Genomic DNA, 26903 nt, shown 5'->3' with positions numbered 1-26903 from the left:
GGGGTGCCTGGGATACAGGGAAGACTCCCACGTGGATGAAGCTGACCCGCAGCTGGCCACACATCCTCCCTGCGCATTCCCACTGGCTCGGCTCAGGCCTCCTCCTGCCCCTGCAGAGGAGCTGACGGGCTGGGGCTGATTAGGTGCGGCAGCACACAGACATACACAGATACACAAGGACCCCTGTGCTTCGTAGGGACCTGAAGCTGGACAACATCCTGCTGGACCAGGATGGCCACATCAAGATCGCCGACTTCGGGATGTGCAAGGAAAACATGTTAGGCGGAACCAAGACCAGTACTTTCTGTGGGACCCCCGACTACATCGCCCCTGAGGTGGGCCCCGTCCCGGCTCTCCCCCTGCCAGGGTCCTTGCTGGGGTTACTGCTGCTCCTCAGTCCCACCAGCACATAAGTACAAGTCTGGTCCCCCTTTCACAGAACCTCCACCCTCTTACACCCTCCCAAGCATCCTTGAGAGACCCTCTCGGGTGATTCCGATCATGCTGTCTCCCACCCCAGAATGTCCTCACAAACCACTTCTATAACTCACACACATGTGTGACCCACATATGTACACAAACATACATAGACATGCATAACATGGGTCACGTAGACACACAGGACACAGACAGACACAAGTAGACACACATAGACATGGGCATACAGGCACACACAAACACAGACATAGAAACACAGATGTGGACACACAGACACACAGCCATACCCACACTTGCCACTGTACCTCACAAATGCACAGACATTAGAACATGCTCAACCTCAGGATATATGTATACCAGACATATATATGCTCCACACAGCTATGGCTACACCTGTCCATACACAGTGGCACAGAGTGTTCCTGCGCACATTCACACAACATACCGCATTCATATGTGAGGCTTACATGTGGATACAATTCACACACCACCGATGCTTGTGCACACACATGCAGGCACCAGAGGCACACAAACTTACACTTGAGTGTACATACTGACACATGCACACATTGTCACCCACACCTGTACTCATGCGTACCCCATTTCCCCCCAGATCCTGCTGGGCCAGAAATACAACCACTCGGTGGACTGGTGGTCTTTCGGAGTCCTGCTGTACGAGATGCTCGTGGGCCAGTCGCCATTCCATGGGCAGGACGAGGAGGAGCTGTTCCAGTCCATCCGCATGGACAGTCCCTTCTACCCACGCTGGCTCCAGAGGGATGCCAAGGACCTGTTGGGGAAGGTAGGGGCCCCTGAGCCTTCAAGGCCCCTTCTAGCCCGGCCTACCACCTCCCAACCTGGGATGCACCCAGGGGCTGCCAGGGCCCTGTAGGTGCGGCAGTTGGGGTGGTGGTGAGCTGCTGTATGTCTGTGAAGCCCAGTGTGCTCTAAGGCCGAGGCCCAAGAGAAACTGGAATAGATGGGCAGGGCCAGAACCTCCAGCTCCCTCCGTGTTGGTACAGCCTGCTATGGGCCTTGGGTTAGGACACAATGTTCCCACTGCCGGGTGCAGACTAGCCACTGGTGCGCATAGATATAGGGCTGTGTGTGTGTCCATGAGCACATGCGTGATGCTATGCAAGGAGAGGGCAGTACGGACACACATGTGTATGTGTGCAGTGTTTCTGAGTGGGGCACATATGTGTAGAATGTGTCTATGTATTTTAGTCTGTGTATGTTTTTGTTGTTATTGTTGCTTTTGTTTTGGGGGCTCTGCTCTGGGATTAATTATTCCCGGCTCTGCGCTCAGAAATCTCTCCTGGCAGGCTCAGGGGACCAAATGGGATGCCAAAGATGGAACCTGGGTCCATCCCGGGTGCAAGGCAAATGCCCTATCGTTGTGGCATCACTCCAGCCGCTATAGTCTGTGTATGAAGAGCGCATGATACATGTATGTAGGCTGAGTGTACCATAGCACTGTGTGTTATGCGTGTATAGGCATAGGTATGTCATTCATGTGTGCATGGAGTATACATGTGGACATGTATGTTCGTGTATAGTATGACATGGGTACATGTGTGTATGTGTGGTATGTGTGTGGATGCATGTGGGCATGTATACTGTGTGGGTGTACAGACACATATGTATGTGGTGTGTGGGTGTGTGGACATGTATGTGATATATATAGTATGGACACATTTGTTGTTTGTGGGCATGTGTGCTCATGTGCGTGGCTGTGTTACAGACACGTGTGTGAGTGTGTGAGTGTAGCATGGTGCGGTTGTGGCACATGCATGAACACATGTGCTCAGGTGTGTGGATGCTATGACCCCTGCCCAGAGAAGCCATCGGATCACCCCACTGTTCACAATGACTTGACCTCTGGAACTTATCAGAAGCTCAATGAGCTGAAGGGCAAGGCTATTCTTCACCCAAGTGAAGGAAAGTTGGCAGTAGACAGAGAGACAGAGACCAGGGACAGTTCTGGGGGGCAGGGGTGTAGTGACCCCACCCATGTCCACCCACTAGAAAAGCTGGTGACGGCACTGACCACTCCACAGTTCTATCACAGCCCCCGTGCCAGCCCCACCTGAGACATGTTGGGACATTGGCGAACCAGGCCAGGCATCAGGGAGCTGTGCTGGGGGTCAGAGGGGTCAGTGCCCAGCCGGGGAGGGGGCACGGTGGCTGCCCCTGAGAGGGAGGCATGGGCTTGAAGGATAGAGGGCTGGTGAGTGCCCAGCAGCTGGGCACAGAATGAGCCGGGTCTAAGATGTGCAGCCCAGGCATCACTGCTCCTGTCACTGTCCTCAGCTTTTCGTGAGAGAGCCAGAGAAGAGACTGGGCGTGCGAGGAGACATCCGGAAGCACCCCCTGTTCCGGGAGATCAACTGGGAGGAGCTGGAGAAGAAGGAGATTGACCCGCCCTTCAGGCCCCAAGTGGTGAGGCTCGAGGCGAGGGGGCGAGGGAGAACATCATTTTTTGGGGATGGGGGTCACTCTGTGGGGCCCACACTTGTGTTGATCCAGCAGCCAGCTCTGGAACTGGGGGGTCCATTTCTCGGGGTTGATATTGAGGTTCCCTGGCTGTGCCCAGACAGAGGAAACAACTTACAACAGCGCTAAAGAGATTGGGAAGAAGAAGGTTTTGAGCCCAGAGGTAGACTCAGAACCTCCCAACATACACGCAGCCATGCACATGCAGAAATGCACACGGACCCACAGAAACACAAGTACAGATGCGGAAATTCACAAGTGACACGCAGAAACACAAGCGCACGCATAAATATATGACCATGCAGAATAGTGTATTGCAGAAATACATGTGTGTAAAATCATATATGCAGACACGCATGCATGCATCCGCATGCACCAGGCATATGGCACACAATGCATGCTTGCTCCAAATACCTCACATGCATACAAGAAATAGACATGCACACTGGGAGGCATCCTCACCCGTGCACACAGAGCAGCATCCAGCCTGAACCTGACCCTGACCCCTGCTCTCCCTGGACCAAACTCAGAAGTCCCCGAGCGACTGCAGCAACTTTGACAAGGAGTTCCTGAGTGAGAGGCCACGCCTGTCCCTGGCCGACCGCACGCTCATCAACAGCGTGGACCAGAGCATGTTCCAGAACTTCTCCTTCATGAACCCGGGCATGGAGCGCCTCATCTCCTGAACGAGAACACAGTTGGGGGACACTGCCCGCCAGCGGGCTCCAGGAGGGGAATCCAGGACTGCAAGGCCTCGGGCCGGGCCACAACTCTCCGGACTCTGCGCTGTTGTAGCAGAAACCAGCGCTGCCAGGGCCCACCCAGCACGAACAGACACCGGCATGGGGCCCGCACTGACCCATCCAAGCAGGGGGAGGCGAGCTGAGAAGGGGCCCTACAATAAACACCACTGGCATGAACTGAATTAAGTAGGTCTGGACATGGGGGTCTCCAGGCATCTCCTCACAAGGATCTTCATCTCCCAGAGGCCCCTGCCAGGCCCAGAGAGCAGCTGCCCACCCTGTACCCTGTGCCCAGAGTGGTACCGACAGAACCTACAGTGGGTTTGAGGGATGAGCAACTGCTTAAGGCCCACCAGGTGTCCTGTGGAAAATAGGTCGAGGGGAGAGAGGCTACCATGTTTACTTCTCCCTCAAGACCCCACAGTGTTCACAGAATGCCCAGACCCAGAGACAGTGAGGGTCCCATGGGGGAGATGCAGCCCCCCAGATGCTGCCCCAGTTCTGTAGCTCCAACAGCACCCTAAACCATGCTCCATCCTCAGTTCCACCCCTGCCTCTTTCCACTCCCAGGCCAGGCCTCCCTGGCCCATCCTCCCCAGCCCAGCTATTCCACAGCAGCTTTGGGGCTAATGGAGTCTCAGTGTCTTGCTGCATCCAGAACTTCCCTGGCACCTGCATGGCTTTGGGCATTGCTGCCTCAGCAGTTGCTCTTCTCCTCAGACTCTTCCAGGTCCTGAGAGATCTGGATGGGGCCAGGGACTTCATTCATGGCCCTGAGAACATGCAGCTGCCACAGTATTAAGGGATCGGGCCAGAGAGATAGCACAGCAGTAGGGCATTTGCCTTCTATGCAGCCGATCCAGGATGGATGGTGGTTCAAATCCCTGCATCCTATATGGTCCCCTGTGCCTGCCAGGAGGGATTTCTGAGCACAGGAGTGACGCTTGAGCATCACCGGGTGTGACCCACAAACTAAAAAAGAAAAATAACATTAAGGGATCATCCCCAAAACTGTGGGGTTGTCGAAATGCAGCTGGTGACAGTATCATTGCAGCACCCAGCAGAAAAGTAAAGAGACAAGGGGAACTGATGGAAGCAGAAATTCTACCCATACCTCTCTAGAGACCCCACATCCCTTGGAGCAGAAAGAGAAAGCCACAAGTAATTACAGCTGAGGGTCAACTTTCCTGTCAGGAATCTGCCCGCCCCCCCCCCCAATGCCAAGAGACCAGATGCTGTGAATGCGCCAATAATCTTGAATGCAAAAGGAGCCAAAGCGAGGCTTTCAGGCTCCTGGGAGAAGGGTTGAGAAGCTGGAGATAAACTTCTTCCTGCCCATGGGAAGCCAAAAGAGATGCCCCCAATTTAAACAGGAAGAGTCAGAGTCCAGCATCTACCCGAGACATCCCTGAGGAATAGCTTAAAACTCACTGGTGTGTCAGGGCCAGAGAGATAGCATGGAGGTAAGGCATTTGCCTTCCATGCAGAAGGTCGGTGGTTCGAATCCCGGCATCCCATATGGTCCCCCAAGCCTGCCAGGAGCGATGTCTGAGCATAGAGCCAGGAGGAACGCCTGAGTGCTGCTGAGTGTGACCCCCCCAAAAAGCAAAACAAAACAAAAAAAAAATCACTGGTGTGTCTGGAGCACACACAGCCCAGGAGGGCTGGATGGAGGAGCAAAGACATGTCGAAGATGGGGTGCAAGGGTGTTGAACCTGATGGCTGGAAAGAGGAAGGATGGAGAAGGAAGAATGGATGGATGATAGGGATAATGGATGGATGGATGAATGGATGGATAATGGATGGATGATAGAGCATGATGGTGGGTGGGTAAGATTATGATAGATGGATGGATGCAGAGTATGATGATGGTAGTTGATGATGGTGGATGGATGACAGAGTATGAGTGGATAATGATGGTAGATAGCTGGGTGGAGAGAGGGAGGATGGAACAAGGCAGTGAAGGATAGACAAGACAGATGCCTCCCTTATCTCTGCTGGGGAGTCTGGGTGTGTGTGTGGGGGGGGGGGATTGGGTGATGAGATGTGGTGAGAAGCTCCCCCCTGCACCCTAGGAAGTGGCACAGAGGCCCAGGCTTTGTACCAGCAATTGCAAACCTCAAGGAGTCCAGCCCCCGGTTCCCATGTTCTGGCCCTGGAGGTACATGGGACAGAGAAGCTACTGGAAACTGGCCCAACCCTGACCCCATCCTCTGCTTCTGTTTCTGACTAAGCCTATTAAGCCCCTCCCACACACCCTGAGCCCTACTACTTTGAAGCCTCCCACCACCCCACAGGAAATGATGAGTGGGGCGGGGAGAAAGAGAAAGAAAGAGGGAGGAACTCACAGTCATCAGAATGTCTCCCACAAACATCCGTCCCCAAATGTGAACACAGGATCCCCTGTAGCCACATCCCTGTCCTCATGCCACGTCCCCTTCTGCCAGGACTCACGTATGAGGGACTAAGAAGGCCAAGTCATGCCCCCTCAGTGCCTGCAAAGGGTCATACCTGGCACTCGAGAGAAGGAACAGAGGCATGTGGGGGACTCTGGAGCAGAGCCCAGGGGAGAGGTGTCATCTCTGAGCCCCATGGGGGCTTGGAGGACACAAGTGGTATGTGGGCCCCAATCAGCACAAGAGGGCACAGGGGAAGAGGGAGCCAGGGGTCAAAGGTGAGGATGGAGTTAGGGGTCAGAGGTGGGGATGGAGTTGACTCTGGAAGAGGAGCACAGGCTGAGCAGGTCACAGAGTTTAAGGGAAGGAAATTCTGTGACCCTTTGGGGTGGAGCAACAGCACAGCTGAGGGGCACTTGCCTTTCACATGGCTGACCCGGGTTCGATCCCCGACATCCCAGAAGGTCTCTGAAGCCTGCCAGGAGCGATTTCTGAGTGCAGAGTCAGGAGTAAACCCTGAGTTCTGTTGGGTGCGACTAAAAACCAAAAGGAAAATAAAGAAAAGAAAAAGGGAAATCCTGCAGCCCAGACACAACCCACTGGAATAAGGCATAACAGGGATCATCAGGAAACTGCGTGAGGAAGCAAGAAGCAGACAGGGCAGGGAGAAAGGGGACTGAAAAGTTGCCAGAGGGAGGACAGGCTGCAAGACTGAAGGAGGGGAGCTGCAGGACCCCAGTTAGAGAGTATGAGACCTTTGGGGTAGGAGCTCAGACCTCTCTGTATGTCCTGATGTGCTTCAATGGCAGACAAGCGCCCCGTAGAGACCTGTCCACTTGCATCTTACAGGCCCCCAGGTCTTTTCCTACGTCTAGGGGAATCAGAGAAGCTCCTGGTTCCAGCAGCCACAGACTGGCGCCCCAATCCTCTCTGGGGGACCAGGAACCGTGAGGTCTCACTGCAGTTACAACTCCAGCCTCCAGGGGGCGCAACATCCTTGTTTTACAGCCAAACACTGCTTGCTCCCAGGGAGTAAAATGGACCAGTGGCTGCTTGGAGGGGACCCCTGGAACACAGTCCTGGTTTTGTGCAGAGGGCCCAGACCCCAGTGAGCACTTCAGAAGAGCTGGCACACGTGCCCTGGCACATCTGTGTGAGCGTACACACACACACACACACACACACACACACACACACGTCCCTGCTACTCTCAGGGTGAGAACCCACAGCCCAGGAAGGAGTGGTAGAGCCCAGGTGCTCCCAGCAGGGCTGAAATCAGAGTGGGGTGCAGGTCAGACCAGCAAGCAAGCCATGCTCGAACCCTCGCCAATCCCCCCAGCAATTGCCTCACTCTGGTGGCCCCTAGTACTGATGCAAGTGGTCCCTGCAGAGGGGACAAGAGAAAAAACAGAGGGAGTAGTGAAGCAAGTTCCTGGTCAGGGCTCAACTCTAAAGGAGGGTAGGGGGAGTCTAAACCCAGGAGAGCAAGAGAGGGAGGAGGGAGAGAAGACTGGGAGGAGAGGAGGGGAAGAATGAGGGTCAAGGGAGGGAAGGAGGAAGAGGGAGGGGAGGGGAGGGAAGTGGGAGGAGAGGAAGGAAGGGAGAATTGGGAGGAAGGAAAGGAAGTAGAGAAGAGATGGGGAAAAGGAGGAGAAGGAAGAGAAAGGGAGGATGGGGAGGAGGAGAGGGAAAATTAGGAGAAGCAGGACGAGGATGGAGGATGAGGAGGGGAGGGAGGGAAGAGGGAAAAGATGGGGAGATGGAGGAGAAGAAGGATAGGGGAGAAAAAAGGGGAGGGAGGGGAGAAGTGTTGAAGGGGAGGGGAGGGGAAGGGAGGAGGGAGGTGAAAGTTGAAGGGTGGGAGGGGAGCTGGTGGCCGATTCTTTGATGACAAGCCATGGAGCAATAAAATTGTACTTCTGGATCAGGGCCACTAGAAGGCAGCAGAGACCCAGAGTTGGGCAGAGTTTGACTGAGAAGGGACCCCGCTGACCCAGCCAGGCCAGGAACCAGGTAACACAACCATTCCACTTGTTTCCTGCAGGGCCAGGACAGGAGATGGACGTGGGAGGGAGTGAAAAGGGAGAGGGGGACAGCAGGGTCAGGAGACCCCAGAGACCAACCAGTATCCATTACTTCCTGAAGCCAGCTCCCAGGCCTGCAAGGCTCCCTGACCACTTGTCTGAGTGTCTGACCCTCTGTCACCCCCGGCTCTTCTCTGAACCCCATGGTCACCCACCCCAGCCTCTGGGTCTGCGGGAGCCCCAGACCGAGTTCTGGGATGTCCTGATAGTTGGTACCAACAGGAGCCTGTGAGCAGACACAGGAGCTGAAGCTCAATATGGCTGAGGAGGAACCAAGCAGAGACCCCAAATAGGCTGATGTCTCCCCTGGAAAGAGACGTAGGTGTCTGACACAGACACAGGTTAGGGGCAGTACTAGCCAATGACGAAAGTATGGGGTGAGATGGAACAAGAACCCCGAACCCCGACTGGCACAGGGTCCACGTGTGCCTCGCTGCTCGCCCTTCTGCCTTCTGCACCCTGTGCCAGCGGCAGCCCGGGGTGGTGACGTAGCCCAGGACAGGACGAAGGGCAAAGGTTGCAAAGGCCCTCGGGGCCTTGCGGGAACTGGCCCCACCTCCTGAGCTCATATTATCTGTAGCATCTCCCAGCACAGGAAAGTGAGACCTGAGCAGCTTGCTTGGACACCAGCTCAGGGATCAGCTGGTCCAGAGGCCATAGAGTGCACCCCCAGGCATCCTGGGCATCGGGGCTACAGTCAGCCACATGAAACAGAGCCTGCGGGGACCACGGCAACCAAGACCTAGCCGGCAAGATCATGATAGCCACTGTCCAGTCATGTGATACCACCACAGCCATGGCCTAGCCATGTGAGACCATGGCAGCTACAGCCCAGCCACACGAGATCAAGCTTGTGGCCTCAGAGCACCCAGGGTCCCAAAAACCACCCTCCTACCTGCAAGGAGGCCCAGGCAAGCACCATTTGTGTTCTAGACGCTTTCCTCTAACCCAGGTCCCCAGCCCCTATTTTTTGAGTAGGATCGACATCCCTGCCCGAAGATGAGCACATACACACACATCCATATATACACATGTGCACACCGGGGATGGTGCATGTCTGGTCCCCCAAGTGTTCCTGGCAGGCTGGCAGGAGGGGGCAGGGCAGCCTGGCACCTGGGGGCACAGACATTCTGGCAGCTGGCCTCGCCAGCTTCTGTCACTATGGTGTCCCAGAACCGACAGTGAATGGGCTCTATGTGGTGGCGTGAGGCGCGTCCTGATTCAGGGCTCGGCTGAGTGAATCATGGCGGCCCCCACACTAGCTGGTACTTTTCCATCCTTCCCCGGCTTACATAACCCAGCACATTTTTAGAAACTGGGGCCTGACTGGCTGTGGGGACCTCGGGGCACAAAGCTCAGCATCCCCATCCTCAACAGAATGTCTCCAGTGGTGGCAAGGCCGGCGCTTCTCAGACCAGAAGCTCTGTTTCCCCTCCCACAGAGTGGGCAGGGTCGGGTCAGACACCCCTCAGTCACCCCCAGAACTGTCCAGTACAGAGATATCAGAAACAAAGTGAAACATCTGCTAGAATCAGGAAAGATCTGACCACTGAGACTTCTCCTGGGGATCCCTGCAGAATGGGGTGTTAACACCAGACAGTGACACGCTGGCAGGAATAGGACAGGGGTAAACTGAGATAGGCCTGTGTTATACATGACATTCCCTATGACATTGTGAATCACAATGAGCAGGGGCTTGGGGTAAACTGAGGCATGGTCATGCCTGGACTCCCAGCACTTGACCCATGCTGACCGGATCCTCGGATGCTTGAACTGCATCCATGCACCAAGGAAGTCAAAACACGTAGGGGCTCTGGATTCTATAGGTAGAGCTCATGCCTGCCCTGCCTCTTGTCTAGGTCCCATGTCACACCCCACCATTTCTCCATGGTAGTTTGTAAGGTGTGTAGAATGGATGGTTGAAGGGTGAAGGATGGGTAGATGGAGAGGAAGATGAATACAGATGAGATGGATGAACAATGATGTGGATGGATACTAAAGCGATAGGTGGATGGATACAGAAAGATGAATTAGCGGATACAGACGATGCTAATGATAGTGCCCAGCCATCTCTGTATCCTGGAAGATGAGTACCAGGTCTGAGAGAATTCATTGATGTCTGCAACTCTGATGACCTTTCCAAACTCTGCCTAGATTGAGCATCCAGAATTTTCTGGATCCAGACGCTACATAAAACATTGACACCAACTTCCCATGAAACGGAACCAGAGCACAGCGGGAGGACGTTTGCCTTGCATGCTGCTGACTTAGGTTCAATCCCAGGCATCCCATATGGTCCCCTGAGATTGCCAGGAGTAATTTCTGAGCTCAGAGTTAAGAGTTACCTCTGAGTGCAGTCAGATGTACCCCCCACCCCAACCCCTGAGTGTGATTCCCCCAAAGCAAGACAAGCAACAGGGCATCTCCAGTGTGGGGACCCCATCCCCTTCATGCCCCAGAGCCAATGACCCTATAGGAAGTCACTTCCAGAGGGCACAGACCAGAAAAGCCAAGCTGCTCTCCTCTGCGCCTCCCCAGCTTGGAATCTTATGGGCAGAGAAGGGTTGCAGCCTTGGGCTCCTGTGGGTGACCAAGATGTCCCTGCCACTGCCATCCAGGCCCCAGTGGCTCCCAAATCTTCCCTCCCCAGTGGCGTCCACTGGCCAGCAGCTGGCCGGGGTGAGCCGAGGACACAGTTGCTTGGCAGAGGCAGGAAACGAGCTCTTGGCATTGGTCTCTCTCTCTTCCTCTCTCTCTCCCTTTCTCTTTTCCTTTCTCTTTCTCACTCTCCCTCTCTCCTCTCTTACTTCCTCTCCCTCCCTCTCTTTCCCTCTCCCTCTGTCTGTTTCCCTCTCCTCTCTCTCCCTCTTCTTCCTCTCCCTCCCTCTTTATTTCCCTTTCTCTCTCTTCTCTCTCCCTCCCCTCTCCTCTCCTCTCCCTCTTTTCCTCTGTCCCCCTCTCTCTCTTTCCTTTGCCCTGACCAGTTCTGATTGGATGGGGGCAGCAAGGACATCCAGTTCCTCTCTCCTGGCACCCGAGAAGTCTGCCCTGCATGGACCCCTGTAACAACAGCATCTGCCTGTGTTCTGCCGCATGGTCCAGACCCTCACTGTCCCCCCAGATTTATGTCCCCTCCAGGGAAATCACCTCCCTTCAGATGTTCAGGGGCTGCTGCTTTGCTCTAAAAGGGCCAGTGAGCACCAGGATGCAGAGGGTCTTCGAGGGAAGTCTGCACATGAACAGGCTGGCAAGCTGCGTTGTGTGCAGAGACACCCTCATTACACAGCCATGGTCTGTCCTGACGCAGGCCCTGGGCCCCTTGAGCCCCAGCTAGGCCAAAAGAGTGGGATTTGGTCACTGAGTTCAAGTCCTGGACTCTGGAGGGGGGGGTCTAGTAGACACAGGAGGGGGGGCAGTTGCTACTGGGACAGGAAAGACACCATACATGCACACACATGGGCAAGGCAACACATGTTCATGCATTGCCCATCTACATGTTCATGGGTATGCATGTATTCAGCCATGAGCATAGGCACACTGGCCCATCATACACACACACACACACACACACACACACACACACACACACACACAAAGCCCCTAGCCTCCCCCTAGCAGAAACCTCAGGACCAGTCCAGAGATGCCCAGTTGGCCCTTGTGCCCAGCCACAGAATGCTGAGCTGCAGCAAATGAAATGCCAAGTAAGGGAGCAGACAGACGCCCCAACTCGCCTGACCTATTTGAAGCCTCCAGGCTCCAAGTGCATCGACAAAAGCCCTTTGTCCCGCCCAAGTGGTCACACATAGACACAGACTTACACACCCAGACACTCAAGCACACACACAGACATTCATGCACAGACACAGACATTCACACACAGATCTCCACACATAGATGCATACTTTCTTAGACAAACACTCGCACACACATTCTCACACGGACCCACATACAGAAACTCAGACACACGCAGACTTACACACAGACACAAACATTCACGCACAGCTATTCTCACAGACAGGCACTCACACACATTGATACACATATGCACACAAACAGACACACAGAGACACTCACACACAACACACAGATTTCACTCACACACACAGAGACAATGACACATATACACACCACCTGCTCCATGCAGGAGCATGCAGAATCTGCGCAGAGGCGCAGTCAGAGTCACAGCAGGCACAGAAAGTGGCTGAGACACGCTGACCTGCCGAGTCTGCACAAAGGCTAGCCAGGGGTGAGGCTAGCCAGGCAGGGAGTGCAGGGAGAAAGTCCCCAAGGTTCCCTAGTGCTGATTAGACACACGAAACATTTAAGAACTAGGTCAGGGGTCCATTCTCACAGGAGTCTGGACTGATTATTGAGAACCCTTGTCTCTCATACCAGGCACTCTCACCCATCCAGTCAGCATGTGAAGGACTTGGGGGAAGGCAGAGACCCCACAGGCCCTGGGTCCCTGTAGTATAAAATAATAAAGAGGCGGGCCTGGAGAGATAGCACAGCGGCGTTTGCCTTGCAAGCAGCTGATCCAGGACCAAAGGTGGTTGGTTCGAATCCCAGTGTCCCATATGGTCCCCCCCCCCCCCCCGTGCCTGCCAGGAGCTATTTCTGAGCAGACAGCCAGGAGGAACCCCTGAGCACCGCCAGGTGTGGCCCAAAAACCAAAATAATAATAATAATAATAATAATAATAATAATAATAATAATAATAAAGAGGCCCTTTGGATGAAGCTAGATGGTGATGGGATGAATGGAGGGGCCTTTCTCTGCCGTCCCAGGCCATGACGTGGCTCCAAACCCCACCAGCTGTTGGGTCTCCCGATTCAGGGTGGCAGCAAGGAGAAAATCCACTCACAGACAGGTTTCTTCAGAAGATAACATCTTCATTTGCCCTGGCCAACATGCGTGGCTTATCATAACCATTTACGCTGCATCCTTATTCAGCCCTGCATTCTAACTTGTCTTTCAGCCATCTCTCCTCCTGCTACTTCTCCATTCTCCATCCATGCAAATCCCCTTTTGCCCCTGAGGCCAAATCTTTTGTAACCTCCCCAAGACCCCTCCCAGAAATGGGAGGGTCTTTCTTGTAGGTAGGGTTACACAAAGAATGGGGGGATGGGGCTACAGATCCCCACTGCCTAGAGTCTCTGGGTGAGCCCTGGGGCAGGTGTTTCTTCCTATCGGGGTCACAGCTCAGTTGGGCCTATGCAAAGTGCGAGGCTCAAGTGGCCCGGTGTATCCCTGTATCTGTGTGTCCCTGTAAGACATGTGTGTCCATGTATCTGTGTGTGTCCTTGTATGCCCATGTATCTGTATTTGTGCACCCATGAGTGTTCATGTATATTCGTGTGTGTCATGTATCTGTGAGTGTCCATGTGTCATGTGCATAGCTGTGTGTCTCCATGTGTTTTTGTGTGTCCGTGTGCATCCATGAGTGTCTGTGTGTCCCATGTGTGCTGGCACCAACCAACTCCATTCCTGCTGCTTCCAGACATTGCTCAGCCTGGAGGGGCTCTAAGTTCTGCTCTTCCCTGAATCTATGCGAGAGGTCCCCAAGCAGCACCCAAGCCCCTCACACTCAGGGAAGTCTTGGAAGGGGAGGAGAGGCAGGTGTTCCACCTGAGAGCCTCATTCTTGGAGCAGAGCCTCCGCCTGGGAAAAAACACGTCCAAGGAGAAAATGAGGCTTGAGTAGTTATTCTGGCTATGGACTCTAGGGCAGCAGAGGAGGATCTGGACCTGAGAATGGTCAGAGAAAGGGCAGAGATGAGCTTGCCAGGCCTCGGGTTCTGTCCAGAGTAGCCATGAGAGTCAGGAGCTATCAAGAGCAGAACAGACATAGGATGGAGCTTCCATTGGGCTACACAGCCCATCAGAACCATGCACGGACCAGTCCAGCTCCAACTTGTCCCACCCAAGCCCCAAGATTCACCCCAAGTCCCTTTTAGGCAACTGCCAACTCGTGTCACTAACCTTCCATTTCCTGATTCATCACTGAGCTCTAAAATAAACCGTGACAAAGTGCTGCCGTTAGCGCCTCACCAGTTGTCAGGCAGCTCACGTAGGAGCTAAATCTATAGTTGTCCGACCTAGTCACTGGCCCAGCAGATTTACCACCTCACCTGCTTCGTCAGAGACACAAATATCAAGTCTGGAGGGTTGCAGAAGCTGACACCCACATTCGTCCCTGTGGTCCCTTCCACCCCTTCCACCTAGTGCCTGCCTTCAGGGGTGCTGTGAAACTGTGTCCAGGGGAGTGGGGATGAGCCCACACTGTTCCCCGGGTCTCTCAAAACCAACACCAAGCCCCATGGTTCCTGTTAAACAGGTTGGTGCTGTCCCCCTCAAGGTGCAGAGATGGAAACAGCAATAATGCTGGAAACAGTATTAATGCTTCTTTCTGCTTTGGAGCCACATCCAAGATCCTGAATCTGCCCGGGCATTCTTTTTTTTTTTATTTTTTTAAATATATATCTTTATTTAAGAACCATGATTACAAACATGTTTGTAGTTGGGTTTCAGTTACATATATTTAAAAAAAAAAAGCTGAAGAGATAGCACAGCTATAAGGCATTTACCTTGTAAGCGGCCGATCCAGGACCAATGTTGGTTCAAATCCCAGCATCCCATATGGTCCCCTGTGCCTGCCAGGAGCGATTTCTGAGCACAGAGCCAGGAGTAACCCCTGAGCATCGCCAGGTGTGTGTCCCCACCAAAAAAGAACTCCTTCACCAGTGCAACATTCCCACCACTAATGCCCTTCATCTTCCTCCTCCCCCACCCCTTGCCTATATTCTAAACAGGCATTCTATTTCTCTTGTTCACTATCATTGTCATGGAAGTTGTCAGTATAGTTATTTCTCCAACTGAACTCACCACTCTTTGTGGTAAGCTTCATATTATGGGCCGGACCTTCCCGTCCTTATCTCTATTATCTCTTTGTATTATTACAATAATATTCTTTACTTTTCTTAAACCCATAGATGAGAGAGACTATTCTGTGTCTATCTCTCTCCTCTGACACACTTCACTCAGCATAATAGATTCCATGTCCATTCATGTATAGGAAAATTTCATAACCTCATTTCTTCTGACGGCTGCATAATATTCCATTATGTTTATGTACCACAGTTTCTTTAGCCATTCATCTGTTGTCAAACATCTGGGTTGTTTACAAATTCTGGGTATTGTAAATGGTGCCATAATGAATATAGGTGTGCTGAAGGCATTTTTGCATTGTGTTTTTGTGTTCCTACTGTATATCCCTAGGAGTAATATTGCTGGATCATATGGGAGCTCAATTTCCAGGTTTTTGTTTTTGTTTTTGGGTTTGGTTTGGTTTGGGTTTGGGGTTTTTTAGATCCTGCGTGAGCTGCCTGACAACTGGTGAGGCGCTAACCGCAGCACTTTGTCACAGTTTATTTTAGAGATCGGTGATGAATCAAGAAACGGAAAGAAAGTTAGCCGGGGCCGGAGAGATAGCACAGCGGCGTTTGCCTTGCAAGCAGCCTATCAAGGACCAAAGGTGGTTGGTTCAAATCCCGGTGTCCCACATGGTCCCCCGTGCCTGCCAGGAGCTATTTCTGAGCAGACAGCCAGGAGTAACTCCTGAGCACTGCCGAGTGTGGCCCAAAAACCAAAAACCAAAAAAAAAAAAAAAAGAAACGGAAAGTTAGTGATACGTGTAGGCAGTTGCCTAAACGGGACTTGGGCCGAATGTTGGGGCTTGAGTGGGACAAGTTGAAGCTGGACTGGTCCTCTCGTGGTTCTGATGGGCTGTGCAGCCCAATGGAAGCTCCATCCTGTGCGTCACCTGGTGTCGCTCAGGAGTCATTCCTGGCTATGCGCTCAGAAATGGTTCCTGGCTTTCGGGACCCTATGGGACACTGGGGGATCAAACCGCAGTCCGTCCTAGGCTAGCCTTACCATTTGTGCCACTGCTCTGGCCCCAATTTTCAGTTTTTTGAGGAATCTCCATATTGTTTTCCATAAAGGCTGAACAAGACAACATTCCCATCAGCAGTGAATGAGAGTTTCTTTCTCCCCACATCCCCACCAGCACTGATTGTTCTTATTCTTTGTGATGTGTGCCAGCCTCTGTGGCATGAGATGGTACCTCATTGTTGTTGTTTTTTGTTTGTTTGTTTTTGTGTCTCACCCGGCAGCGCTCAGGGGTTACTCCTGGCTCTACACTCAGAAACCACTCCTGGCAAGCTTGGGGGACCATATGAGAAGCTGGGATTCGAACCACCGTCCTTCTGCATGCAAGGCAAATGCCCAACCTCCATGCTATCTCTCCGGCCCTCATTGTTGTTTTTATTTGCATCTCCCTGATGATTGGTGTTGTGGAGCATTTTTTCTTGTGTCTTTTGGCCTTTTGTATTTATTCTTTAAGGAATTGTCTGTTCATTTCTTCTCCCCATTTTTTGATGGGGCTAAATGCTTTTTTTCTTATTAAGTTCTGTCAGTACCTTGCATCTTAGATATTAGTCCCTCATCTGATGGGTGCCCAGGCATTCTAAGGAGACAGGATGGGACCTGCTCATGTCCCATCACCTCAGCTCTGTCGAGGTCGCATGCAGATGAGGGTAACTGAAACAGGCTCTACTCTAAGGAGCCCCAAAGGCTGAGTGAGCAGTGAGGGGTACTTGCAGTGGTTGGGGCATGATGTGTGGCACCAATGTCACCTCAGAACACTCCAGAGCTCATGGCCGAGGAGACACGTCTCAATTCTCCCATCTACGTGCTGTCACACAAGGGGAAATCCAGCCTTTTCGGACAAAAGGGAAGGAAGTGGATGACAGTACAGATGGTGGGGACAGGGAGGAAAACACCTGCTGAGTGGTTACCCAGGTGTGGACCATGAAGTCTGAAAAATCAGCCACACTGACTCCAGGGTTTAGGAGAGCTAAGGGATGTGAGGGTACAGGGACAGGGGGGCTGTCATAGGGTCTGGGGGCCTGTGGGGGGGGACTCACACTGGAACTTCAGGGCCTGGAGGAAGTACAGAGGTTACTGCACTTTCCTTGCTACTGCTGATCTGGGGTTCACCCTCTGCACTTCCTGCAGTGGCCCCCAAATCCTTGGAACTTAACCCTAAGATCCAGTTGGAGAATCCACAATTTGGTGAAAGGCAATGCTTGGGGAATGGGACACTAAGTGATATAGTAGCCATTGAAAACCCTTCAAAAAGCAGCTCAGTACCCAGATCTCACTCAGGGGTCCCACCCAGAGCTGGGATCTCACCCGGAGGTGGACCCTGTGCCCTGCTCTGGGGAGGCCCATCACAGAAGCCTCCAGAAACTTCCAGGAGATCCACAGACATGGAAAGGCACCACCATGGGCGGATGCAGGTAGGGTGCTGGTCCCCAAAAAGGAAGAAGCTGTACCTCCTCCCCATTAAAGCACAGCCACCAGGAATTTCCTCAACAACCACTTTCACTTCTGATTCTCACAATTTGGGAAAAGGAAACAAAAAGTAAGATGGTGGTTTCCAGAGTCAGGGAGGAGTCAGGAAGGGGCCCTGGAAGGTTCATGGAAAATCTAGATAGGGGTTGAGGAGGAGCGGGATCCTCATTTCTGAGCGTGGAGTCTCCCATTTGCTCTTACCCGGTACATACTTGCTAATGGGACTGTAATGGGCACTTACTCTAGTCAGGCTAAACTGATAAAATATCAACATAAAATACCACCAAAATGAGGTGCTTTATTGCTAGAAGCTGAGGCTGGATGATAAAGTTCATGCGAGAGACCTGGGTCTAATACCCAAGTCTCAAACATAATCATCACCATCTTCATCTTCATCATCATGGGCAAAGAGCTGGTGTAGGATGAAGTCACTTACATTGCCTGCAGTTGGCCCAATTCTTTGGTTTTTGTTTTGGGGCCACATTTGGTGGTACTCAGGGCTGTCTCCTGACTCTGCACTCAAGAATCAGTCTGGTGGCTGGAGAGATAGCACAGCGGTAAGGTGCTTGCTTGCCTTAGATGCAGAAGGACAGTGGTTCAAATCCCGGCATCCCATATGGTCCCCCGAGCCTGCCAGGAGTGATTTCTGAGCATGGAGCCAGGAGTGACCCCTGAGTGCTGCCGGGTGTGACCCAAAAACCAAAAAAAAAAAAAAAAAAGAATCGCTCTGGCAGGCTCAGGGGACCATGTAGGATGCTGGGGATGATTGAACCTAGGTCAGCCTCATGCCAGGCAAACATCCTCCCAGCTGTGTTATCACTCTGGCCCCAGCTGGCCCTGTTCCACATACAGTCCCACATACAGTTTCCTGAGCTCCATTAGTGACCCCTAAGCACCATAAAGTGTGGCCCAATTGCCCCTCACAGTTTTTTCCATGCTTAAATTCTCTATGCACTTGGCAGTCTTAGAAACTGTGTTCCGAGACTGGGAAACCAGCCAAAGGCAGCGTAGTAGTGGTCAGTCAATGACCTGCATCACGGGGCATTCAAGATGACAAAGGTCCCTCAGGGTCAGCTTCTCATTGTCCTGCTGTATCCCAGCCCCACTCTTTGCCTCTGTCCCAACCTGTGTCCTAGGAGTGTCCCATTGGAACTTGGAGCTCACAGAGCCTGCAGTCTTCCGCCACCAAAGAAGTCACATGCTCTCTCACTCCCATGGGACTTGGCAAAGGGGTCCTGGTGAGGAGAGGGCCAGGCTGGAAGGGCAGAGCCAGCAGGGCATCCAGGAGGCATGACTCAGCGCATTCTTGTGCCTTTGGGCCCACACATGCATGGGATGCTGTGTCTGAGTCACAGATGGAGGTGGGGTGGGGGTGCTGCAGCAGTCCCTGGAGCTGTCACCAGGACAACCAAGGTGGCCTGAGAAAAGGGCAAGCATAGACACACCCCCCCAGACTCCATCTCTGACTACGAATGCTGCCCAGACCTGGAAGACCCTAGGGGACAAGATCTTGGGCTCCTCCAACACAGTAGCCACCTATCAACCAAGGAAAGGAGTTTGAACTGCAGATTAAAGAAGGACTGACTGTCTGCTGAGAAAATAAGATGGAAGAGCTGAATATGTGAGAGGGAGGCAGGAAGGAGGCAGGAAGGGAGGGAGGGAGAAAGGGAGGGAAGGATGGAGGGAGGGAGGGAGGGAGGAAGGGAAGAAGGAAGGAAGGAAGGAAGGAAGGAAGGAAGGAAGGAAGGAAGGAAGGAAGGAAGGAAGGAAGGAAGGAAGGAAGGAAGGAAGGAAGGAAGGAAGGAAGGGAGGGAGGGAGGGAGGGAGGGAGGGAGGGAGGGAGGAAGGAAGGGAGGGAGGGAGGGAGGAAGGGAGGGAGTAAGAAAGGGAGAGAGGGAGGGAGGGAGGGAGGGAGGGAGGGAAGGAAGGAAGGAAGAAGGGAAGGAGGAAGGGAAGATGGATGGATGGGTGAATGGATGAAATGAAAAGTGGATGATGGATGGGTAGATAAATGGATGGGTGGATAGATAGTGGATGGAGTATGAATGGATTGTGGATGGGTGGATGGGTGGATAGATGGGTGAGTGGATGATTAGGTTGATGAAAGAGTGGATAGTGATGGATAAAGGTATAGTGGCAGATGAGTGAATTAATGAATAGCGGGTGGATAAACAGACATGGGTGGCTGGGGGAATGAAAACATTGAATTGTACCTGTCTTGCAGCTAAAAGTGTAGAGATTTCCCTAGGGTAGTTTTCTTTGCCCAGAGCTTAAACCAGCACTTTTTACAATAAAGATTTATTTCAGGCTTTAGGGGAACAGGAATTTGTGAGTTTTTAGATCTTCTCTTTGCCCAACCTGCTTTTACTGGTCAAGAAAAGGACTAACTAAAAAAAAAAAAAAAATCATGAAAGGGCCCGGAGAGATAGCACAGTGGCGTTTGCCTTGCAAGCAGCCGATCCAGGACCAAAGGTGGTTGGTTCGAATCCCGGTGTCCCATATGGTCCCTCGTGCCTGCCAGGAGCTATTTCGGAACAGACAGCCAGGAGTAACCCCTGAGCATCACCGGGTATGACCCAAAAAACCAAAAAACCAAAAAAAAAAAAAAAAAAAAAAGGACTAAGTGACTAGGATCTGGTCCTCCCCTCCAAGAGATCTTGGATCCCCTCCAAGATCCCCTCCAAGATTTTCCCCTCCAAGAGAAAGTTTTCTTCATCTCCAATTAAGTGTCTGCTGGAGCTTCCAGGAGAGGCAGTTTTTCCACTTAGACCATTCTCCACAGTGATCAGAGGGCAGAATAGCTATGGCCAAATGCAAGGGATTGGGGCCGGAGAGATAATATGGAGGTAAGGTGTTTGCCTTTTATGCAGAAGGACAGTGTTCGAATCCCGGCAACCCATATGGTCCCCTGTGCCCGCCAGGGGCAATTTCTGAGCATAGAGCCAGGAGTAGCCCCTGAGCACTGCCAGGTGTGACCCAAAAATCAAAAAGAAAAAAAAATGCAAGGTGTTGGCAGGAAGGCGGCACCCAGCTGAGCCTGGTTTTCCTGCTGCAAACAGCAGACTGAAGGGACAGCAGTCCCCATCCCCAGCCTGGGCGTGTCTGTGATTACAGACTCCGTGGCCGCTGGACCAGGCTCAACCTCACCTCATATCATATCACATCACAGGTCATCCTGGGGTTCAGCCTGTCACACTATCATTGAGTCTGTCTGTCATCTCTGTTCTATTTTCTGTACTTGGTGGGGGGTCATTGCACCTGGGAGAGAGAGGGAAAGGTACCTAGATTGGGGTCACACCCCTTCCTACATCCGGCTGACCTGCTTCCTTCTAATCAATAGTTAATGCAAATAAAACACCTTCCTGAGCCCCTGAGTCATTAGAGTCCCAGCCAACCAGCCAGCCAGCCAGGGGTCAGAGGTCATCTTGAGCTCAGGGGTCAGCCTGGACTCCCAGCCACAGAGGGGCAAGTGTGGGCACTGACACCCCCTGACCTCTTGCCTACTTACCTCATGCTTCATCCTGACATACCCTGACCCCTCCTTCTTGGCCCATAGTTCATCTGTCCACCTCTCACTGTCCAGTGGCACGTCCTTCAGCTGCTGCAACTCTTCCCTCCTCAGATTCCAGGAAAGACCCAGGGCTAACAGAGTGCAAAGTAAAAGGCTCCTAAGATGAGGCTCTGGGATCAGGCCTGGTGGGTCCTGCTGCTGCCCCTCCCCATCATGCAAGGTGCTCTCAGATACCTGATCAGAAACCTGTGAGCATGACCCTTAGATTCAGGTTCCTACAAAGAGGGTGGAGCACACAGGGGTCTTCCCTGACCTCCTGACCTCACCCATATCTGCTATGGGCATCTTTGGGTGCTGCTGTCTCTTCTCAGGCATCCACCAATAACTTCCTGTGCCCTCTTTAAAATAGGACAGTGGGAAGAGTATTTGCCTTGCACATAGCTGACCCAGGTTTAATTCCTGGCACTCTACATGGTTCCCCAAGTCCAGATAAGGGTGATCCCCAAGCACAGAGACAGGAGTGAGTTCTGAGCATAGAGTCAGGAGTCAGCCCTGTCCCAATGTCCACTCATCGGGTTCCATCTCTGGAAACTCCCAGGACAGAGACTAGTTAGCTCCCAATTCCCTCAACCCCACAACTAATCCCCAAAGGGCCATGAGAACCAGAGAAGGTCCCGACGTTTGGCGACAGAGTGGGGGGCAGCTGAGGCAGGATTTTCCCCAGAACAGCACTGAACTCTTGAACCAGCCAGTGGCTTCCTTGTTTGGTCTGGCCGGGCGGATGTCCGAAAAGTAAGCTCAGGGCCGGCGGCAGGCAGAGCCCCATCTCAGCCCCAGAAAGAAAAGCACTTTGTTTACTTTTGGAGTCACATGCCCTGCCATAGAACAAATCTCGGCTATGCCAGGCCAGCCCCACTGGATGAAGGCACACGCCTCTGCCTCCAAGGACAACAAGGCTCTTTTCTCCCTTGGAGTTTCCACTGACAGAAACCTTAGCCCACCAGGACAGGCCCAACAACTCAACCATGTCCGGAAATTCCATTCCCTGGAATTTCCTCAGGTCTGGTGATGTAATAGTAATCGGGTTTGGATATATCCCTTGGAAACCCCCAATTGGTAGTTAGACCTGGACAAGCTCCGTGGATACACTGTAATGACACTTGAACCTGGGCACATTCTTTGGCCACATGCCCCTTGTCATGCCAGGTATTAAAGGAAAAGCTTGGATCTTTGGGGGGTAAGGACCTAGAATAGGGACCAGAACAGAACCTGGGGACTGAAGATAAAGCATCTGTGAGATGCTGCCTGCTTGGTATCTATCCCTCTATCTCTCTCTATTGAACCCAGGACTAGAGGCCTCCCCCTGGTCACCTCTGGCCAGTGAATTTCCATCTTTCTCTCTCTTTCTCTCTCTCTTTCTTTCCTTGACCCCAAGGACCCTGCTAGCCTTGCTGCTCTGGGTTCTAGCAGCCTCTGGGCCCTGGCAGCCGAACAGCAGCCAAGCAGCAGGCAGACTTGCAGCTTATTGCAGTAAGCTGCAGAAGCCTGGCGACCTTGTAGATAACCACAGTAACCCACCTGTGGAAAACTGTGGTGGTTCTACACTCAGTAATCACAGAAGTGGCTGGGCTGGGGGTTCAGGCACCCATTCTTTGCCCCTGCATTGCTAAGAAACTCTAGAAAGCAGGGTTCATATGCAACACCCCAACTTCAGACACTGCATATCCAGCCTGAGTCTCCTCTGGGACATCTCTGCAGTGTCCAGAGGGTGCACTGTCTCACACCTGAAAACCTCCATCTGTAAATACTCCAGCAGCACGAATGAGGACCTTTCTGGGAAAGCTGCGGCTCTGTGTGGAATGTGTCCCAGAACAGGGGTTTTCAGGGAGCACTTGACATGAGTTGTGGGGTCTTCCTGGGGAACACAAACCTTAAAGGAGGAGACCAAGGTCTTAGAAGCACCAGCAGAACCCCAGAACCCTAGGACTCAGGTCCATATACTCATCTGCCACGAACAAATAGCAGTGTAGATAGTGCAGCCCTGTGGGAAACAGCTGTGCTGGGCACGTGTAGACACATTTACTCAGCTCCCACTTCAGCCCTTTGCACACACCTGAGCTTTGAACTGTGGGGGCTGCTCAGCATGTCCTCCCGAGGCTGGAGTCATAGTGCAGAGGGGAGAGCACTTGCCTTGCATGTGGCCCACCAGGATTCGATCCCTGGCATCCCATAGGGTCCCCCAAGCCTACCAGGAATAATTTCTGAGTGCAGAGCCAGGAGTAACCCCTGAATACCCCTGGGTATGAGCCCAAAAGAAACAAACAAAACTTTCTTTTTGTTTGCTAAATGTTGCTCCCATCTGTATTTTAGGATAATCTCGGGGTCCAACTTGCGGCAAATAGTTTCGTGTTTTTGTTTTTCCTGTGGGTTTTAGGAAGTTTTGTGAAATGTTTTCATGGAAGAATCTTGGTATTTCCTTGGTAGTGGTTTGGTTTTCATTACTTTCAAGCTTGCTCTTCAGCTATCCAAAACTTAGGTATTTTATTTACTTCTTTAAGTTTCCAAAGATTCCTTTGCAGTGCCATAGGTCCAAACCCCAGACTTAACACATGCTAGGCATGTGCTGTACCTCAGAGACCCCTTCCCAGCCCTACAGAGTTTAATCTGGGGTTGTGAGTGAAGAGGGTTCCCATATTGGAAGGAATTCGGGTCCCTGAACATACCAGACAGACACCAGGGTCCCTTTATTCTACTTTTCCTGAATACTTGAGTCAATAGGATTGCTCCCAATACGTTAGGTGATTCTCCTTGTATGTTCAGAAAATCAGAATCAAAATCCTCTCAACAAGGAGCAATAGCACAGCAGTAGGGCGTTTGCCTTGCATACAGACACCTGAGATGGACCCAGGTTTCATCCTGGCATCCCATATGGTCCATGGAGCCTGTCAGGAGCGATTTCTGAGTGGAGTCAGGAGTGACTCCTGAACACTGCCGAGTGTGGACCCAAAACAACAAAAGACCCCAAAGGGGCCTGAGCAGTAGCATAGCTCGTTTGCCTTGCAAACAGATGACTCTGGACAAACCCAGGTTCAATATCTGGCATCCCATATGGTTCCCTGAGCCTACTGCCGAGTGTGGACCCAAAACAACAAAAGACCCCAAAGGGGCCTGAGCAGTAGCATAGCTCGTTTGCCTTGCAAACAGATGACTCTGGACAAACCCAGGTTCAATATCCGGCATCCCATATGGTTCCTTGAGCCTACCAGGAGCGATTTCTTTTTTTTTTTTTAATATTTAATTTTGTTTGTTTGTTTTGGGGTCACACCCAGCAGCACTCAGAGGTTACTTCTGGCTCTGTGCTCAGAAATTGCTCCTGGCAGGGATACCCAGATTTGAACCACCGACCTTCTGCATGCAAGGCAAATGCCTTATCTCCTCAACTGTGCTGTGGGGGGTTCAGGCACCCATTCTTTGCCCCTGCATTGCTAAGAAACTCTAGAGGGGAAAAGCTCACAATGAAGCCAAGGGCAAAGGGAGATGAGGGATGCTTGAGGAAAGTACCCAGGGTAGGTGATGGTATGAGATGGACGGTACCTTGTAGGCATGGCCTTAGTGGCATGGTCTGTGGTGGGCGATGCCTTAGGGGCGGAGCCATGACAGGTGCTGCCTATGGGTGGGCCTGGGGATGTTCATTTGGCCCTGCCCCAGGGTCCACCCTAGCATCCCCTCTGGCCCATCACTGCTGGGAGCCTTTCTGGACTCCTCACCTCCACTTTCCCTTTAGCTAAAGAGCTGTCTTTAGCTTAAGGCTGAAGCCTCTTAGAAGTACAAGAGAAATTCAAGCCAGAATGTGTATATTATTTGTATATTATCATCAGCGGAGTTCAATGGCTGTAGCCAAAAGGAACCAGGGCCAGCACCCCAAATCCCGAAAGACTCCTGGTCCAGTTACAGGGCTCAGGGTGGGTGCCTGCCTGAGGGCTGCTGCCTCATTGCCCTCCTACTTGGGCTATTTTTACCTCCATGAGCCTCAGGGTCCTTGTCTGGGAAATGGGCCTGAGACTGCAGCCCCTTCCACTGTGGGCTTCATGCCTCTGGAGACCTAGCAATGCACAAATCTCGACGGCTGGTCCTAATTCGCATTTGCTCACGTAATGACTTCACTGTTCCCAGCATCGCCCCATCGTCCTGCAGATTCAAGCATTCAGTGACCCCAGGAAACCTCCCCCCTCCCATGGACACACAGGCTCAGCACTGGCTGGGCCTGGTGCCCCTCACTATCCCTTAGGGAACCTCCTAACATCTTTTTTTTTTTGGCCACACCCAGTGACACTCAGGGGTTACTCCTGGCTATGCGCTCAGAAATCACTACTGGCGTGCCAGAGAGATAGCATGGAGGTAAGGCATTTGCTTTGCATGCAGAAGGATGGTGGTTTGAATCCCAGCATCCCATATGGTCCCCTGAGCCTGCCAGGAGCAATTTCTGAGCGTAGAGCCAGGAGGAACCCCTGAGCGCTGCCGGGTGTGACCCCCCCCCACACACACAAAAAAAAAAAAAAAAACAAGAAATCGCTCCTGGCTTGGGGGACCATATGGGATGCCGGGGGATCAAACCGAGATCCATGCTAGGCTAGCATGCGAAAGGCTAGCAGCCTTACCGTTTGTGCCACCGCTCTGGCCCCCATGGAATCTCCCAACATCTTTAGACCAGACCCTGAAAGATGGATGGGACAGGACCCCCACTCCACCGAGTTCTTTGCTATGGTCAAGAAGGAAGGACCTGGGCCAGAGATATAGCGCAGCAGTAGGGCATTTGCCTTAGATGCTGAAGGGCGGCAGTTCAAATCCTGGCATCCCATATGGTTCCCCGAGCCTGCCAGGAGTGCCCCACACTGTGTAAGCACAAGCCTGCTGGGTCTAAGCATAAGCCTGTTCTAAGCATAAGATGACACCCAGCCCACCCAACCCAAAACCAAGGCATTCCCCAATCTTCCTTTCCTTTTTTCTGTTTTTGTTTTTGGGTCACATCCAGCAGCACTCAGAAATCGCTCCTGACAGGCTCCTAGGATGCTGGGAGGGATTCGAACCACCATCTGCCCTAGATCAGCTGCATGCAAGGCAAAAGTTCTACAACTGTGCTATCTCAGGGGCCCTCTTCCTTCCCTTTAAACCTTTCCTTTGTGATCCTAAAACTAAACAAAACCAAAAATTTCTTTTGATATGTAAAAGCCTAGATGGATCTTTCTATCCCATCTCACCCTGGTGGATTTTGTTCTGGGAGAATAAAAGAGCGGTTTGGCTTTGTTGGGGTCAAGAAGAGGTACCACAAGGCTATCTTGCTCCTTCTGAGCTGTCCACCTGGGGGTAGAAATACATACAGCATGTGGGGTGATTTCACAATGTGTAGGGATCTTTTGTTTCTTTGTTTTTTGTTTTTTTTTTATTTTTGGGTCACACCGGCAGTGCTCAGGAGTTACTCCTGGCTCTACGCTCAGAAATCACTCCTGGCAGGCACAGGGGATCTTATGGGATGCCGGGATTCAAACCACCATCCTTCTGCATGCAAGGCAAATGCCTTACCTCCATGCTATCTCTTCAGTCCCTGTGTAGGGATTTTATTTTACACTGAGTTTGCAGAGGCCAGACCTTAGCCCCCACGTGCGCCCCCCCCCCCCAGAAGAATAGGTGCACATTGTTAGGGTTTTTTCAACCAGGCATTTTATTGATCTGGCAACTGCAAAATAGATGTGCCCATGTCGGCAAAGTCCATCCCAGACAATGAATTGGGCCCACAGGGAGCCCAGAGGCAGCCTTGATCC

The 26903-nt window shown here is 52.3% G+C and overlaps 2 protein-coding genes across 2 annotated transcripts in view; both read left to right on the top strand.

The window, feature by feature from the left end:
* PRKCQ (protein kinase C theta) overlaps positions 1-3731 on the top strand; it is a 34008-nt gene extending 30277 nt beyond the window's left edge. The window contains exons 15-18 of the mRNA XM_049776304.1: positions 197-335; positions 1052-1240; positions 2752-2880; positions 3465-3731. Of these exons, the coding sequence (XP_049632261.1) occupies positions 197-335; positions 1052-1240; positions 2752-2880; positions 3465-3620 (613 nt within the window). The 3' untranslated portion in view covers positions 3621-3731. The remainder of the gene's footprint in view (positions 1-196; positions 336-1051; positions 1241-2751; positions 2881-3464) is intronic.
* ANKRD16 (ankyrin repeat domain 16) overlaps positions 1-26903 on the top strand; it is a 256684-nt gene that overhangs the window by 64168 nt on the left and 165613 nt on the right. The window lies entirely within an intron of this gene.

This window comes from Suncus etruscus, chromosome 7 (genome assembly GCF_024139225.1).
Source record: "Suncus etruscus isolate mSunEtr1 chromosome 7, mSunEtr1.pri.cur, whole genome shotgun sequence".
In the NCBI taxonomy this organism is placed as follows: Eukaryota; Metazoa; Chordata; class Mammalia; order Eulipotyphla; family Soricidae; genus Suncus; species Suncus etruscus.
Note: the sequence above shows the minus strand (reverse complement) of the source record. Positions and strands in the feature narration are given on the sequence as shown.